Source organism: Babylonia areolata, chromosome 33 (assembly GCF_041734735.1).
Source record: "Babylonia areolata isolate BAREFJ2019XMU chromosome 33, ASM4173473v1, whole genome shotgun sequence".
Classification (NCBI taxonomy): Eukaryota; Metazoa; Mollusca; class Gastropoda; order Neogastropoda; family Buccinidae; genus Babylonia; species Babylonia areolata.
In genome coordinates, this window is record NC_134908.1 from 10800600 (window position 1) to 10820599 (window position 20000).

General features: G+C 39.9%; 1 protein-coding gene across 1 annotated transcript; it reads left to right on the top strand.

Moving 5' to 3' along the window:
* Positions 1–6102: 6102 nt before the first annotated feature.
* On the top strand, positions 6103–14176 carry LOC143276966 (uncharacterized). The gene is made up of 2 exons (XM_076581657.1): positions 6103–6227; positions 8800–14176. Exons 1-2 carry the CDS (start codon positions 6138–6140, stop codon positions 12103–12105), a joined length of 3396 nt encoding a protein of 1131 aa, XP_076437772.1. The 5' UTR covers positions 6103–6137; the 3' UTR covers positions 12106–14176.
* The last annotated feature ends 5824 nt before the right edge of the window (positions 14177–20000 follow it).

Genomic DNA, 20000 nt, shown 5'->3' on the forward strand with positions numbered 1-20000 from the left:
ACGTGTGGGTGTGCATATATATATCTTTGTATATATGTGTGGGGGGTTGGGGGTGGGGGATATGGGCATATGTGTGTGTGCTTGTACAAGTAAGTGTGCCTGTGTGTGTGTGTGTGTGTGTGTGTGTGTGTGTTGGGGCTCATGTACGTTTATGTGTATTTGACTGTGCTTTCATATCTGTGAAACTGCATGTTTGGTGCATATCTGTTATGCATATGTGTGTGTATGTGTGAATGTGTGTCTGCATTTTTTACATTTATTTGCTTATCTATCATCATTGTTGTCTTTTTATTATTTATTTTATTTATCTATTTATTTTATTTTATTTATTTATTATTTATTTATTTATTTATTTTATTATATATATATATTTTTTTTTTATCTATCTCTCTCTATATATATGTATATATATAATTTTTTTTCCTGTATGCTTATAGTTGACTTCATCAAGTTTTTGCGCCTTATACATATTACAATTATTAGTAGCAGTTCTTTTTTTTAATGTATTTATCTATTATTTATTTACTTTTTCTCTCTCAAGGCCTGATTAAGCGCGTTGGGTTACGCTGCTGGTCAGGCATCTGCTTGGCAGATGTTGTGTAGCGCATATGGATTTGTCCGAACGCAGTGACTCCTCCTTGAGCAACTGAAACTAAAACTGTGTGTGTGTCAGTCAGTGTGCGTGTGTGTGTGCGTGTCAGTGTGTGTGTGTGTGTGTGTGTGTGTGAAATAAAACATTTTGATATGTCTCTTAAAGTCGATTGGTTATAAGGAGCAATGTCCGTAACCTATTTTTGTCACCAACCCTCTCAGACCAGAAGCAGACGTTGGCAAACTTGTTTACCGCGCTGCGTTTTGAAGAGCGAAGGATACTCCACTTCGGTCGATCAGTTTCACTCACACTGTCTTGCACACAAAATAAGAAACACTTGCGGGAACGAACAAAGGCGATTTTATTTTCTGATATATCTTTCAGCTCGATGATGCATGGGCGAGTGAAAAATTATAAAAATACGATCAGTCAGCCATAGTTACACAGCATTACACAGCGGCCGGACCTACCAACTTTGTGTGTGAAGAGATCCGTTCCAAAATCTCTTCCTTATCCACCTTTAGTTCCTCCTTGGCGTTCGTTTGTTGTCTTCGTACTTGCGGGGAATTGGAAACGAATACGTACATTTTGCCGATGTGTAACCTTATCTTAAAACCAAGATAACATGGACTTATAAGTCCGTGCAATATAATCTGACGGGAATCGGGAAGCCGAAAATAAATGGAAGGAATGTAGAGAAAAATGGTACTCGAGCGAGCGTAGTCGGTTGCATAAGCTGAGCGAGGCTGGCAGACTGAGGTGAGACTGAGAGAGGCAGCGAGGTTATTTTTGCTTGACGAGTACATGTATTTGTTATTAATTCCACCGCTGTATGAAGGCCCGGTAGCTTTGATCTGGTACCTCCTTTCCCAAGGCCCTTAGCACATAATCATATCAATATCAAAGCGTGCAGGCCTGACAAGGCCTTTTGCCCGCTTTAAGTGGGGGAAGAAAAAGAGATACCCCACAAATGTCTGGTGCATTTTTCAACATTGAGTGCGCAATGCTTGAAAAATCAAGAAATATGTAAATGAGTTTTATATTTAAAACTGTGTAAATGAATATCAAGATAATTTTTAAATGTATTCACTGTTCCTGTGGAAACAACGTCTTGTGACAAATTATTCCAAACATTTGTTACTCTGTTAGTAAAGAAATGTGCAAATCTGGAAGTTTTTACTGAAACTTTTAATAGTTTGTAAGAATGGCCTCTTGTAGCACTGTTCTCATTCAATGTAAACAAAGAGTTTATAGTTCTGCTGTCATATAATCCATGAGTCATTTTATACATCTCTATTAAGTCACCAGACTTCAATATTCTAAACTAGGTAACTGAAGTGCTTGCAACCTATTTTCATAGTTCATATCAGCAAAGCCAATGATTCTTTTTGTAAATATTCGTTGAACATTTTTAATACTGTCAATATGTTTCACTAAGCCTGTATTCCAAACAACATTCCCATATTCTAAGACTGGCCTGACTGATGACTTAAATAATGGCACCATAATGTCTTTACTTTTACACTGTATATTCCCAACTAACATTCCAGTCAATCTGTTGGTTTTTTTAATGGTTTCATTAACATGAACATCAAAAGAGAGACCAGGGTCAACAATGACCCCAAGATCTCTCTCCGTTGAAGTCTCCTGCAAATTTGTACCATCCATATAATACTTATAATGTGGATAATGTTCATGAACAACCTAAGTAAAGCGATCTGTCTAGGATCAATCACCATTGAACTCAGCAAGCACTATGACCGACTATGCCTTTCTAGAATGTATGACTTGGATAAAGTGCATGTTACATGGTGATTTAAAATCTACAAAGTAATGAGTATCATTGTTTATTCAAAACTATAGATCGTGTAACACACATAAAGTAAAAGATACGTTTGGTGTATAAAACACAGAAAGAGATTGTGTGTGTGTGTGTGTGAAATGCATTTACTTAAAAAAATTGAAACACAGAGTGATTTGCATGTTAGAGTGTGTGAAACACTGAAGGTATTTTGTGTGCATAGGTATGAAAGAGATCAGTGTGTGTGTGTGTGTGTCAGAGAGAGAGAGAGTATGTGGATAATGTGTGTTTGTGTGTGAAGCATGGAACAAAGTTACTGAATGCATAGGGGAGATTATTTTAGTATTATATGGATTCCCGTATTGGATTTATTGCATTTATTCCTCTTTGTTTTTATTAATGATAATAAGATGAAATAGTGCTGATATGGCACATACCCCCCATGCAATGGGATCTAAATGCCTCTCATGAAACAGTATATATATATATATAGAGAGAGAGAGAGAGGGAGACTCAGAGACAGAGAGAGAGAATAGTGCATGATAACATACCTCTGCATATGAAAAACAACAACAACAAAACAACAACAAGAACAACACACACACACACACACACACACACACATGCAAAAACAAACAATGGCACACACACACACACACACACACACACATGCATGCACACACACACACACACACACACACACACACACACTCGGCACAAAATATGTCCTACACATACACACACACATAAACACACACACAGCACATACACACACACTTGGTGTGCACACACAGAGTAAACGTCCACCCACAGGCACACACATTACATGATCTCTGATGATAATTTCAGCAGAAGGTAAAAAAAAAAAAAGAATAAAGAGTGGGGTGGCTGGGAGAAGGAAATTGCAGACAAATAACTAATCTTCATCACACCCAAAGGCCTGTTGGAACAGGTGGGCTTTCAAATTTGTTTCGAAAGAGGACAGTGTTGGTAAGTGACGGAGATCCAGAGGAAGAGAATTCCAGATAGAAGATGCTTTGTATTGAAAGGCGTTGTGGCCAAACGTCTTTCAAGATGTTTGGGGGACTCAAAGGAGTTTTCCAACAGAAGACTTGAGAGAATGGGAAGGGATGTAAGTATAAAGGACAGAAGATGAATAAGAAGGGAGAATTCCTTAAAATGGTGATAAGCCAATATAACAATTTTGTACTGGATTCTGGATGGGCAACCGATGAAGTTGGCATCAGAATGTTTTTACCCAGTACTTTGTTTTGTATTAAGACACCCATTTCAGTAAAGCAGGCCCTGGGTCAGGGCTGCCAGCTTTTCAGTACAAAAACATCAGTCACTCCCACCCACATGAATAGCATGCTATAGTCCAATGGCATGTATATGATGTATGATTTCAGACAGTACGAACACAAGGCATCCCCTTCTCAGCAGAAGATGGAGGTGGAGGTGAAGATAGAGATTGATCTGGCCGGCGATTTTGACCCAGGATCACCCCCAAGTACACCGGTTCAGTGGTCAGGTGGGTGACGCCTTCTTCAGTTTCACTTTCGTTTTCTCAAGGAGCTTCACTGGGTTTGGACAAATTCATATTGCAATGTACACAACATCTGATAGGAAGATACCTGACCAGCAGCTTAACCAAACCGACTGGTCAGGCCTTGATATATTTCTGTACCTATCAGAGTGGATTTCTTCTGCAGAATTTTGCCAGAGGATAACATGTATGTTGCCACAGGTTCTTTCTCAGTGCGCCAAATATGTGCTGCACATGGGACCTAGGTTTATTGTCTCATCAGAATGACTAGATCAGTAGATGCTCAGTTTGATTTTCCAGTCAAACTTAGGAAAAAGGGTGAAACCAGGATTTGAACCTAGACCCACATGGACACTAGGGGCAGATAAGTGTCTTAACCAGTCTGTCACCTTTGAAATCAGAAAAAAAAGATCCACATATAAATAAATCATACCAACCAGGAGATGGAAAAGGAAGTCATAATTTAGTTATGAACGGATCTGCATCTATAAAACTTTTTCATCACTGCATATTTGGCTGGGGAAAAAAGGGTCAACTTGAAAAAGCTCACTGAAGATCTAATATGACTGAACATGGGTGTTGCAGCCCAGGAACATTAAAAATTTTGTGATGTAAAGTTATCTTCAGTAGATATCTATCCTTTTACACAGTTTTAGAGGCAATGATGATTACCCTGATATTGTTGACTGCCTGTCAGTGATGAATTGCTATCCAGAAAGACATAGTTATCATAGTACAGTGTTCATTGATGTTATGAATTAAGTGTAAATGTAAGTTTTGTAAATGTTGTTTGTGTTGTTCATCTTTTATAGGGGGTGTGGGATTTTTTATTTTGTGTGGGTTTGGGGGTGGTTGTTTTTTAAAATATTTTTTACCATAAACAAGCCAGCTGAATTGGAGCGGTACCCTAGTACATGGAGTGCCCAGCATGGAAGTGAGGGTCCATAGTTCCATTCTTGAAAGGACCAGAATGGTTTGTTTTTTTACTCCCCTCCCCAAAACCTTGAGTGGTGGTCTTGGTACTAGTCTTTCAGGTATCAGTGTTACAATAAATGGTGGATCCATGTACAGCATGCACATAGCACTCATAGAAAAAAAAAGAGAATTATGCTTGGCAAAATTATGTTTTTAAAAAGCACCACAGTAGATATATAGACCTACATCCATGCAGACAGAAAAAGAAAAGTAGTACCAAGTTATGGCAGTTTGCTATCCCCAGGAAGAGAGGCCTCAATTTCACACAGACAAAAGAGCTCTAGTGACTGAAGAGCAATGCAGTCCAGTACTACACAATACAACACAATACCTTACAAGCAATGCTATATAATACAGTGCAACAGAATGCAATACAACACATTGTAACACTATACAACACAATACAAATTACAACACAGTGATTGTCTGTTGCAGGCACCAAATGTGACAGGGTTGAGAAGAACACAAGGACATCCATCACAACCTCCAAGACCAATGCTTTGAACACTCCAGCTTTTACCATGAAGTCTGAACCAGATAGACAGACAGACAGTGGTGGAGGTATCAAAGTTGAACCAGTCGACCACTGTGTGGCAAGTGATCAGTTTCACTGGTGCCAGTCATCAGACAAAGGGAAGAGGAAAGTGGACATGAACTGTGAATCATGCACCTGTGGCAGTGTCTTACCTTACTCTTCTGAACAAGTGGAATCTTGGAATGTGACCAGCACTGAAGATTCTAAGCCAATTTTTAGGAAGGATGAATCTGTGGTGGACGTTGATTTCCAGACTGAACCAATCACAGCAAACACCTTCAGTGACGTAAAAACTGAACCAGTCATAGCAAACATCAGCAGTGTTGTGCAGACTGAACCAGTCAGAGCAAACACATTCAGTGACGTAAAAACTGAACCAGTCACAGCAAACATCAGCAGTGACATTCAAACTGAACCGGTCATAGCTAATGTGAAAACAGAACCAGTCACAGCAAACATCAGCAGTGATGCACAGACTGAACCAGTCACAGCAAACATCAGCAGTGTTGTGCAGGCTGAACCAGTCACAGCAAACTTCAGCAGTGATGCACAGACTGAACCAGTCACAGCAAACATCAGCAGTGTTGTGCAGGCTGAACCAGTCACAGCAAACATCAGCAGTGATGTGCAGACTGAACCAGTCACAGCAAACATCAGCAGTGATGCACAGACTGAAGCAGTGAAAGACATGACCGCCACAGTGAGACATGATGCATTCAGGTCTGAATCCATGTCCTTCAGGGGTGAAGACCAGAACCAACCAGCAGGTGAACAACAGGTGTGTATAACTGGTCAGGGCCACTGTATGTCTTTCTCTTTCCTCTTGTAGGACCTGTCTTGTGCTGTGGTGGTGCATATTATGTATATTGTTCCAAAGCTTGTTCCAGCAACAGAAGATGTAAAGGTGATGCTGAAAAACATTGCGACAATGAAGATGATCGAATCCATGGGTTGAAGATTAAGAATTTTTTAAAAGATGTTGAAATTATGTCTAACAGAAAAATGATGAAGAAAAAGATGGAAAAAAAAAAAGAAAAGTGGGGTGCCGTGGCAGAATCAGTTTAGACACTGGACTTCTGATCCAATGTTGACCACTGCAGGCAGGTGGTCAGAGTTCCAGGCTCCATTTGGTCTGGAAAAACTCTTTTCTCTCCATGTTTTTTTCACTCCATGGTACATCAAGGTGTGAATGAATGGGTACCACATTTCAGTCGGGGTAGGTTGAAGTGGTGAAAGGAGAGCATATTTTGGCCCCACCTTCTTGTGCTGAGCCCAAGACACAGTGAATATGAATTCACTGCCCTTTGGGACTTTGACCAGTGATGGAGCTACTGAAAATTGAACTAACAAGAAGAAGGTCTTCAATACTAATTTACGAGAAGCACTTAATCCAATGAAGAAATCATGAAGAAGAAGAAAAAAACATTGCAAAACAGCTTATTTGGCAAAAAGATGCACCCGTGTGACCTTGACCTTGACCTTCTAGATTTACAAAGCACTGATGCTCTGGCCAAATCAAATCACTATATGGTTTACATGTTGAAGATAAAAAATAATCAAACTGGATGAAAAACTAAATTTGCTGAATATATCATGAATTTATATATATTGAAGACTTTCTGATTCTCTCTTTCTTGTATGCAGAAATTAATGTTAAATTTCCTATCAATATCATAAGCCATATTGTGGCCTTAACCTTTAACCTCTGATTTGAATTTCTTCAGGATCATACTGTACCTATGACTAGCCACCTGACCAAGTTTGATTAAAATTGCATGGAAGACACAGTCTCCATTAAGCTTTTTTTTTTTGTCTTGCCAAAGAATGACCTTGACTTTTGACCTCTCATCTGCTTACCATATCATCACAAAGGGGATGGCTTTAAAGTTCTTATTCATACCTGTCTAGCTTCCTGTCAACTTTGGTTCCTATGCCACTTTTAGTAGCTTATAGCTTAAAAAGTGCCAGTGTTAACTTAAAAGGTTACAACACACACACACAGACACACACAGACACACACAGACACACACACACACACACACAGATTCACTTTGCTTAGACAAACGAGTCAATGAATTTAAAATCATACACCAAAATCAGTTTGCAGATTGATATGGTTATTATTAAATATTAAAATGGATATCAATACATTTAAGTTTAACAAAAGATTTCTATGTGCTCATTTTGTGCGATACTGGATCTATCTTCATTGCTCACTTCTCCCTCCTCCCTCCTTTAATGTGAACAGGATAGAAAAGGTGAAAGGATTGGGTGAGATGGGGACAGTGGGGATGGTGAGGTGGAGGTGGGGTCAAAATCCAGAAAAGAATCAAAACATTCTGGGTTAAGACGTATCAAAGGTCAGTCTGGGAAATCCCCATTTTCAAGCAACCATCAGGCATACATTACAGCTGTCTTCACATTCTTCACTCTCTGGGATTATTGCATTGTACTACTTTCTGTCACAACAGATTTCTCTGTGTAACAAATTTGGCTGCTATCCCAAGGGAGAGTACATCGACACTGTCAGATACTGAGATAGTGCAGTACCATCTTTTTTTCCCCGTATCTGGAAGTGTATGAAATGATTGTATTTGTTTCAATGTCTTTGTACCAAAATGAATTTTAATATAGAATTTTGCCAGGGACAACCCTCTTGTTCCCATGGGTTCTTTTAAAGTTTTATGTGCACTAGTATGCATGCAGGACATGGGACCTCGTGTCTTTTCATCTGAAAAACGCCCCAACCTTGCTTTCTCTTTGTCTCTATAGATCTGTCATCCACAGCCTACCCAGGCCCCCACCATGCACACAGACATAGTCAGTCAATTTATGTCTCTTATCCGCCTCCCTCCACACACACGCATGTTTGCACATGTATACGTATGCGCACACATACACACGTACACACACACACGCTCAGTTTATGGATTGATGAATCCCTGCTACATAGTCTGATTGGAGTGTTCCTGTAAATTGTAATGTTGCATGAGTATTTTTGTTGTTGCTGTTGTTTTTTGGGGGTGGAGGTTGTTTTGTTTCTGTTTTGTTTTTAAACTGATGAACATTACATTTTCATGTTCCTTTAAGTTTTTACAGGATGCTGATTGAGTTGTTTTAATTTAAACTTTTTTATGTTTTCCTAATGTACAAACACACACATGCATACAAGCACACACACACACACACACACACACACACACACACACACACACACACACAGACTCTCTCTCTCTCTCTCTCTCTCTCTCTCCATTCCCTTCACCCTCCCCCTCTCTTGCATACATCAATACACGCTTTAGACCTTATGATATAGTGATTTTAAATAACTGGAGTCTTTATTTTCACAGAAGCAGGCACCACCATTGCTCGTGGAGGAAAAGCCAAAGGGCAGGCCACCAGCTCTCTACGTCATAGTACCCCCAGAGTCTGACTTTTCTTGGTCGCTGCTCAACACTGGCCCTTCTTCCTCTGCCTTGACACTGTTGAGTCGTGTGAAACATCAGGGAAAGAAACTACAACCTGTGTTACCAAAGCCCTTCACACCTGGTTACGGTGCTGATGGCCACATAGAAAAGACAGTCATCGGTGACAGGAAGGCTGTGAGGGTAACAGAAGACAAAGCAGATGATGAGGATGACAGTGACAAGAACAATAAGGAGAAAAAGAGCTGGCAGCATGTGTGTGAAACATGCAGCAAGGTTTTCAGTGATGCTGGTGACTTGGAGGCTCACAAGAAGTCGCACACGATGCACTCGCATGAAAAACTGTTCAATGTTGGTGGGAATCTTGTTTCCATTGGGAATGGCCTGGTGATGGACAAGGAGACTGATACAGGTAAGAATCCTTATTTCTCCGATGCTTGTGAGTTGATGGTCCCTGCAGCTGATCAGTTAAATCCACAGGAAAAGACCCAGACAGATGATAAACCTTATTCCTGTGATATCTGTGGGATGGGCTTTTCTCACACCAGTCATCTACAGCTACACAAGAAGATCCTCCACACGGCTAAAACCTATGTCTGTGATGTTTGTGGGGAGGCTTTCTCTCAGAGTGGTTACCTAGAAAAGCACAAGATGACCCATGCAGGTGAGAAACCTTATTCTTGCAGCATTTGCGGGAAGACTTTCCCTTGGAAATACAAAGTGAAAAAACACATGAAGAGGCATACAAGTGAGAAACCTTACATGTGTGATGTTTGTGGGAAGGCTTTCTATCATGTTTGTTACTTAAACAAACACAAAGTGATCCACACAAGTGACAAACCTTTTATCTGCAATATTTGTGGGGTGACATTTTCTACTTCTGCTTGCTTGAAAAAACACAAGAGAATCCACGCAGGTGGGAAACCTTATTCTTGTGGTATTTGTGGGAAGGCTTTCTCTCAGCCTCATATGATAAGAATACACAAAATGATCCACTCCAGAAAAAAACCTCATTCCTGTGATATTTGTGGGAGGAAATTTTTACACGCTGCAGAAGTAAGAAGACATAAGATTATCCACACAGGTGAGAAACCATATGCCTGTGAAGTTTGTGGGGTGGCGTTTTACTTTTTTTGTCATCTGAAAACACACAAGGCAATCCACGCTGGTGAAAAACACACCTGTAATGTTTGTGGGAAGGATTTCTCTCTCCTTAAACATCTGAAAGGACACAAAAGGATCCACTCAGGTGAAAAACCTCATTCCTGTGATGTTTGTGGGAAGAGTTTTTTACGAGCTAATGACCTAAGAAAGCACAAGATGATCCACACAGGTGAGAAACATTATGTCTGCGAAATTTGTGGGAAGGCTTTCTATGAAAGAAGTTTCTTAAACAGACACAGGAAGACTCACACAGGTGAGAAACCGTATGTCTGTGATACTTGTGGGGTGCGGTATGCTACTAACGCTGCCCTTATAAATCACAAGAGGACACACACAGGTGAACAATCTTATGCATGTAATGTGTGTGGAGTAGCATTCTCTGACACTGTTCATTTGAAGAAACACATGAAATTTATCCACAAAAGTGAAAAAGCTTACTCCTGTGATGTTTGTGGGAAGGCTTTCTGTGTTAAAAATGTGCTAAAACGACACATGAGGACCCATACAAGTGAGAAATCTTATCCCTTTGATATTTGTGGAGTACAGTGTGCGACTAGCATTTCCCTTATAAATCACAAGAGGACTGACACAAGTGAACAATCTTATACATGTGATGTGTGTGGAGTGGCATTTTCTGACACTGCTCAGCTGAAGAAACACATGAAATTTATCCACAAAAGTGAAAAATTTTACTCCTGTGATGTTTGTGGGAAGGCTTTCTCTCGACCAGCACAGTTAAAAGAACACAAAATGATCCACTCGGTTGAAAAACCTCATTGCTGTGAAGTTTGTGGGAGGAACTTTTTACAAGCTAGAGCTTTAAGGAAACACAGGATGATCCACACAGGTGAGAAATCTTATGTCTGTGAAGTCTGTGAGAAGGCTTTCCATGAAAGAAGTTCATATAAAATACACAAGAGGACCCACACAGGTGAGAAACCTTATACTTGTGAATTTTGTGAAATTTGTGGGGTGGCTTTCAATACTACCAGTCTGTTGAACAAACACAAGGAGACCCACACAGGTGAACAATCTTGTAATGTTTGTGGGGTAGCATTTTCTGACGCTGCTCAGTTGAAGAAACACATGAAATTTACCCATGAAAAATCTTACTCCTGTGATGTTTGTGGGAAGGCTTTCTCTCGAGCTATAGTCTTAAAAAGACACAAAAGGATCCACTCAGGTGAAAAGCCTTATTCTTGTGATGTCTGTGAGAAACATTTTTTACGACCTAGTGACTTAAAAAGACACAAAATGGTACACACAGGTGAGAAACCTTACTCTTGTGATGTTTGTAAGTTCAAGGCTGTCTGTCCATCTGCATTAAAAATACACAAAATGATCCATTCAGGTGAAAAACCTTATTCCTGTGATGTCTGTGGGTGGAACTTTCTACGTGCTGGAGACTTGAATTCGCACAAGAGAATCCACACAGGTGAGAAACCTTTCACTTGTGATATTTGTGGAAAAGCTTTCCGTCGATCTTGTGACAGGAGTAAACACAGAAAAAAAATGCACTCACACGAAAAAAACCTTTCTTCTTATGATGTTTGTGATGTTGCTGTTTCCATGAAGAGTGCCCAAATAAAAGAAGCTTGTGATGAACTAGCTTCCTTGCAGACACACTCCAAGACTGTCTATGCAGGCGACAAACCATATACCTGTGTTGTCTGTAAGGAAGCTTTCCATCAATATGATGACTTAAAAAGACACCAAAGGCTCCAGTCAGGGAAGAAAACATATGTTTGCAATGTTTGTAACACACCTTTCCATCAGTCAGATGACTTACGCAGACACAAGAAGATTCATGCAAGTGAGAGACCTTTTCAGTGTGATGTTTGTGGGAAGGCTTTCTCTCATATGTCAAAGTTAAATTCACACAAAATAATCCACTCAGGTGAAAAGCCTCATTCTTGTGATGTCTGTGGGAAGAAGTTTGTACGTGCCGGAGAATTAAAAGCACACAAGAGAATCCACACAGGTGAGAAACCTTTCATTTGTGATATTTGTGGAGCAGCTTTCTGTCGATCTAGTGTCATGTATAGGCACAGAAGGACCCACTCATGAGAAAAATTGTATTGGTGTGAAGTTTATCTGGCTGTGAGGAGTGCCCAAAGTGCACATGAGGAATCATTTAAGTGAGAAACCTTATTCCTTTGATATTTGTAGGGTGGTGGTCTCTGCAGTTGGTCAGTTACTAGAAGTTAGTTTCAGTTTTTGAAGGAGGTGTCACTGCATTCAGACAAGTCCATTTAGACATATGCTGCACCACGTCTGCTGGGCAGAGAGATGTCTGACCATCAGCATAACCCAATACGTTTGTCAGGCCTTGAGTGCATGCACATTATTTGTGCACCTGTCAGAGTGGATTTCTTTCTACAGAATCATGCCACAAGACAATGCTTTCATTGCCTTGGGTTCATTTCAGTGATCCAAGTGGATGCTGCTCACAGAACCTCGGTTTATCATCTCATCTAAATGACTAAAAAGCTCATTTTGATTTTGCAGTCAAACTTTGGAGAAAGGGACAGGCTGGGATTTGAATCCAGATCCTCACAGACACGGTATTGACAGATTGGTGTTTTAGCCATTCTGCTTCTTCAATGGTCATTTAAAACTGCGGAAGGTCAGGTGAAAACTTTATTCTTGCGACATTTGTGGGACAGCTTTCTCTTGCAGCAGGAGCTTAAAGATACACACATAAAACCACATGGAAGAAAGGTTTTTGAGATTTTCATTGATACCGTCTGTAAAGACACAAGGAAACCCACATTGATGTAAAACTTATTCCTGTGATGCTGTGATGAGTCTTTCCTTCAGACTGGTCACCTAACAGAACACAAAAGGAAGCATGCAGGAAAAACGTTTCTTACCAGACTGATCAATATTTGTGGGATGTTTTATTGGCAGTAGTTTTCTAACAAACCACAAGAGGACCAACACATACGAGAAACCCCCCTTTAAAAAAAAAAAAATTCTTGTGATGTTTGTGGGAAGGCTTTGTCAGAGACTGGTAGTTTCAATTCACACACAATGATTTCCACAGGAGTGAAAAACTGTATGATGATCCACTGACCACTGTACAAAAAAGGAAACTGAAGTGGTATGGCCACGTCCTGCGTTTATCAGGACTGGTCAAGACCTTCCTGCAGGGAACAGTGCAGGGAGCAAGGAGAAGAGGCAGGCAGGAGAAGCGATAGGACAACATCTCAGAGTGGACAGGTCTAACTCTGAGTGAGACAGGACAGACAACCATGAAGGATGGAGGAGGCTGGTTGCTGAATGTGCAGTGCCCCCATGGTTGACGAGACTATGGGATAGATAGATATGGACAGAATCTGGAAAGAAAGTATGAAGTGAATAGAGTTTTTATTGCATCATCCGTATCTCCAGATTGAACTAATTCATTTGAAGTTGAACTCACTAATGGCAGTTTGAGAAACTTTTATCTTATGATCTTTCATACTATGTTTAGAATCAATATTGAAATCTAAGTTTCTTAAATTGCTTGTGGATGCGATATCATGGGAACCTACTTTTTAACTGACGACTGAAGAGTACAAGATGGAGACAAGCTGAGAATCGAAAAGTGAATAGATTCTGTTTATCAATATGAATTGTAGTTTGTTATTGTTCATCCAGCTTTTTAAATATATAGTCTATGAATTTTTCTTGATCATGAAGAATTTCTTGTGCATTTTCTGGTGGGGCTGATTTTTTTACTTGAATGTCATCTGCAAGCAACTGATGAGCAACTAAGTTGTTCTGGATGATATCAGACAGAAGGGTGGTATTCATAATGAACAAAATGGGACCAAGCGCTGAGCCTTGTAGGACACCAAAAAGAAGAGGGGTTGGAGAGGATGTGAAATTGTTGACAGACTTCAACTGTTTCCTGTATTCTTGTGATGTGTATGGGAAAGCTTTCTCACAGACTGTTCGGTTGAATTAAATAGCACAAGGGAATCCATGCTTTATTCCATAAACAACATAATGGATCCAGTTGCATACATGTGAATAATTCAATCCTGTGATGTATGTGGGAGTAACTTTTTATGAGTTGAGATAAATGTTTTAGTGTGTATGTTATAGTGTGCCAGCAGTGTCACCCCCACCACCCACACTCTGTCCCCTCCCCCCTCCCCACCCCTCCTTCTTATCTCCCTTCCCGCTCCGTCCAAAGCCCAGTCTTTGAGGTTGCACCAACACCCGCGCCACCCTCCCTCCTCACCCCTACTCCCTAGTCGGCCCTCTTTGGTCAGCAACGCGGCGGCGTCACCCGCCCCAGCTATAGGAACACGTGCAGTTACGTGATGTCTGCCGCCATCCCCGTGCTGAGCAGAACATCCCGTGTGGCGGCCTGTCTTTCAAGTCGTTCCCCATCTCCCCTTCCACGAACGCAGCTGAGGTGGATGGCAGGACTTCGGGATGAAGCTAGGGGGAATTTATGCAAAATCTATCCTCGACCCGGTCAGCATGATGCTCTGATGTTGTGTCTTCCTCACAGTGTTTTGTGGAAAGATGATTTTCAAACATGTATTCTAAGGAACATAAATGCCTTTTAGTTTTATGGTATATACTGTGTAGAGGACCATGTATTTAGATTATAATGTGTGCTTAATTGCTTGATATTTTTGACTGAGTAAACTGGCAAAATGCGTATATCTATAGAACTTTTCTTCTGGAGAGGATATTGTGAAAAGTGGAATGGAGATATAAGGCATGTTGTCAAAAACTATCACTGTCTCAGCACCTAGGGTGATCAGTTCAAAAAGTGGAACATTGTTGTCTGTATAAATTAAAGTAAATTACATAATGAACATCAAAAACACGCTCAATTTATTTGATTGACATAACACATTAGATTAGTCTAGATAATCCAATTTATGTACAGTCAGTATGAATTGTATTGACTTACTTTTTCTCACAACAGATTTCTTTGAGTGAAATTTGGGAGCATGTTGTCACAGTGCAGCACTACACTGTGCGTGCGTGCGTGTTTTACTATCTTTAATCTGCTACACTATAGAAGTGGATTTTTTCTTCAGAATTTTGCCAGGGACAACCCTTCTATTGTTGTGGGTTCTTTTACATGCGCTAAGTGCATGCTGCACATGGGACCTTGGTTTATTTTCTCTTCTGAATGAACGCATGGTTTGATGTTTTTTCAATTCAAATTTATTCATTTGTTTATTCATAATATTTTTTAATGCAGATAATTCATAAAATGAGTGATCAGTATCTTTGGAAGGAATATTTGAATGCCTCAGGTTTCTGTTCTCTCACAGATTGTTTCCCCCCTTACTACAGTTAATAAGTTGGGGATAGGGGATACAACCTTTAGTAGCAATGATCATTGTGTCACCTCCAAAACTGTGTTCTGCTTCCTTTTGTGTGCTTGATCAGTTAACTTTATATATTAAGTTTGTAAAGTGCTTCTGTTTTTTTTTTCTGCTACTGTTATAGCATTATATAAAAATGAATTAATGTGATGTTTTTGTATTCATTTTATTTTTTTAAATGTGTAAGTCACTAAGTCAGTTTGTGTGGAATAAAAAGTTTGTGAAGAAGAGGGAGAAGTGTATGAATATCATTATTTATATATGTGAGTAGCATGCATGAGACCAAAAGGAAACCTAACTTGATAACAGCCTAAATGATTTACAACTGATGAGCTTAATTAACAAGTTGTAAAATATACAAATAGCAAGTTTCTTAACTTTTGTTTCTTTTACAAGGGACACAACTTCAAAGCATTATAAAAAAAAAAATCAAAAAAAATCAATTACTATGTTTTTGTATTAATTGTATTTTTTTAATGTGTAAGTTTGGAATAAAAGTGTGTGAAAAAGATGGGGGGAGTGTATGAATATGTATACAAGAATATATGTGAGTACAAGCATGTATGAGACTAAAAATGAAACCTAACTGTTCCTTATTTGCATTTGTATTTGTTTTTATCACAACAGATTTCTCTGTGTGAAATTCGGGCTGCTCTCCCCAGAGAGAGCGTGTCACTACACTACAGTGACACCTTTTTTTCTTTTTTTTTCCTGCATGCAGTTTTTGTTGTTATTTTTTGTTTTTTCCTATCTAAGTGGTTTTTTCTACATAATTTTGCCAGGAACAACCCTTTTGATGCCATGGGTTCTTTTATGTGGCTAAGTGCATACTGCACACAGGAACTCAGTTTACCATCTCATCCGAATGACTAGCGTCCAGACCACCACTCAAGGTCTAGTGGAGGGAGAGAAATTGGCGGCTGAGCCATGATTCGAACCAACAAGCTCAGATTCTCTCGCTTCCTAGGCGGACACGTTTCAAGGGACACCAGTAAAAAGTAAAAAGTCCCATGGTCCCCAGTAAAAAGGGACAGAGTTCATTTTTCAAAAATACACACTGACACAAAACAAAATAAAGTGGCAAATATTTTTTTCAAAACTAAAATAAAATGAAAGGCACATATTTGAAGTGAAATGAAATGACAAACAAAAAACAATATGACAAATATTCAAACTGTAAAAACAACACAAGTAAACAAAATGAAGAACAGAATGTCATTAATTTTTACACAAAAATTCTTGTAAGGCACTCTGTGAATCAAAAAGACCACCAAAAAGTCAAACAATATAACTATCTTATAACTATCACTTTGTGCAAAAAGATGTGAAACAAGACTCCTACCACTTCCAACCACCACCACCACTACAACTACTACAACTTCTACAACTACACATGTCCACATTATCACTGGGAGTGTAACTTTAGACATGTACAATTTTGAAGACTGTTGCTACTACTACTACTACTACTACTACTACTCTCTCTCTCTCTCTCTCTCTCTCTCTCACACACACACACACACACACACACACACATTGAAGATGGCTTTGAGTGGAACGACGTAACTTGACTGTTGCTGCTGCTACTCCAACAGCTGCTACAACCACTACTACTGCTACTACTACACACTTGCACATGCAGGCATAGTCAGCACGTTTAGTCAGGTCTTGAGGGGGGAAACGGATACACAAGGAAATAATTTGATAAGTCATCACATTAATGAAGAAATAGATTAAAATAGATAATTGGTAAATGAATCTAAAAATAATAAAATGAATTAAAACAAGTTTCTGAGGAAAGTGGATGTACCTGAAACAGTGCAAACCAGTACAGGTGACTATTTTCTTGAGAAAGTGAGTGTACACAGTGCAGGTGACTATCTAAAGAAAGTGGGTGTACACAGTGCAGGTGACTATCTAAAGAAAGTGGGTGTACACAGTGCAGGTGACTAAAGAAAGTGGGTGTACACAGTGCAGGTGACTAAAGAAAGTGGGTGTACCCAGTGCAGGTGACTAAAGAAAGTGGGTGTACACAGTGCAGGTGACTATCTAAAGAAAGTGGGTGTACCCAGTGCAGGTGACTAAAGAAAGTGGGTGTACCCAGTGCAGGTGACTAAAGAAAGTGGGTGTACACAGTGCAGGTGACTAAAGAAAGTGGGTGTACACAGTGCAGGTGACTAAAGAAAGTGGGTGTACACAGTGCAGGTGACTAAAGAAAGTGGGTGTACACAGTGCAGGTGACTAAAGAAAGTGGGTGTACCTGTAGAATTTCTCACTCGTCTCCCCTTTGTTTCTCTGGTGGCAATGCAGGAAGGAAAACAGGAAGAAAGGATTTTTTTTTAAAGGAAGAAAAAAAAGTGGTGTGTGCTACCTAAAACAAAACCTAATCATGTCAGTCTCGGACTACAACAGGATCCTAAAAAGAAAAGAAAAGACGAAAAGACCAAAGTAAAGACAGCTGGAAGAAGGGAAACCAAAAAGAATGAAAGAAGAAAGAAGACAGAAAAAGGCTGACCTTCCCGAAACGTTGCCAGACGTATCTTTACGTACCTGAATTGTTCTGTGCTCTCTGTGTCTTCGTTCGCAAAGCGGAAAAATGAAAGAAAAAAGAAAATAGGTGTACCTGAAACACGTACCGTCTATCTTCTGCGATAGATAGATAGACATAAGAATTCTGAAAAAAATGAGATGAATGAATAATACGTCAAACAAATATACAAGCATGCAAAATGTCCCAGTAACACTGTACCGGAGATCCTCATTCAAGTGATAGATAGATAACTAGATATTTGTATTTGTTTTTATCACAGCAGATTTCTCTGTGTGAATTTCGGGCTGCTGTCCCCAGGGAGAGCACGTCGATACACCACAGCACCACCCATTTTTTTTGTATTTTTTCCTGCGTGCAGTTTTATTTGTTTTTCCTATCGAAGTGGATTTTTCTACAGAATTTCATGTTGCCAGGAACGAACCTTTTGTTGCCGTGGGTTCATTTACGTGCGCTATGTGCATCCTAAACACAAGACCTCGGTTTATCGTCTCATCCGAATGACTATATAGCGTCCACACCAGCACTCAAGGTCTAGTGGAGGGGGAGAAAATACCAGCGGCTGAGCCGTGATTCGAACCAACACACTCAGATTCTCTCGCTTCCTATGGGGATGCATTACCACTAGGTCATCACTCCACTCAGATATAACAATTTTATATATATATATATATATAAAAGAATAAAAGAAATATACAAGCATGCAAAATATCCTAATAACACTGTACCGGTGATCATTCAAGATATTACATTCTGTTCCTTCTCAAATCATTGTGTTCATTCTTACCCTGAACTGGATAGAAGTTGACGTCGAGAAGACGCAGCAGCGTCCTCTCCGCCGGTGTGACGCAATGCCAACTTTGACGTCACTTTCTCGTGTGGCCGCGGCTGATTCGGCCAGTTGCGAAAAGTCAAACCTGGTTTTTGGTGTAGTCACGTTTGTTGACACTGTTCCTGGATTCGGGAGAAGTAAATGTCTCTTTATTATTGCGACCAGTTCGTTTTGCCATCCAAAACAACGATGATGATAATTTTAGTGTCCCGGCAGTGAAATCTGGGACCAACCACCTTCAACGAAAACATTCGTGCGTTTTGCAAAGCAGCCATGTGAGAAATGAAATGTAGGCTAACATTTGTCTACCTAAAGTTAGTGTTTTTTGTTGTTTTTTTCAAAGGCTCCAAATGACACCATATTATTTACATACACACCCGCCCCCCTTTCCCTCCCCCACACTTATACTAGACAGCTCACACACACTATACACACATGGAAAAAATGAAAACAATCTTAGCCTATATATTGGTTCTGAGCAGTTTTTAACGACTGATTTACGCCAAATGCCGATACGTCCACATGAAAACATGCACACGCCTCCATGCACTGTCCAATTTCCATCATATGTGAAACAGGTATATATATACGCATATACAAAACCAGGCGTGTTAAGACGCAAGCATGTCCTCTCTCTGGCTCTCTCTCTCTCTCTTTCTCTCTAACACACACACACACACACACTCTGACACACACACACGCACATACACAGGGCCGAGATCACATAGATACCATCACTGCAGTGGCAAGATAACCAACGCATGGAACTGGAAATGAATCCTAGATCAGGTTGTGGACCACTTAAATTCAGTGTGTGACTGTTCTCTTTTCCGAATACATGTAGTCCTGACTCTACATGTTCTACATGTGCATGTCTTTCACTTTACTTTTAGTTTTGCATGATCATTATCTATACATGGATTGATATTGCCTCTTTCTCTCCTCATTTTGTTTTCTATCTACTTGCCTGTCTGCCCCCCGCCCCCTCCGCCCCCCTTCTCTCTTTCTCTGTCTCGCTCTTTGTCTATCCCCCCCTCTCTCTTCACACACACACACACACACACACACACCTCTTCCTCCTCCCTCTCTTTCAGTCTTCTAATAATGACAATCTTATATTGATTGCCTTGTGCTTTCATGGATGTGTGCAAACACATGTTTTTGTAATGTATGTTTCTTTATGAATCTTTTTAACGTCATCTCTGTCTTTGTCTCTCTATATATCTCTGTGTCTCTGTCT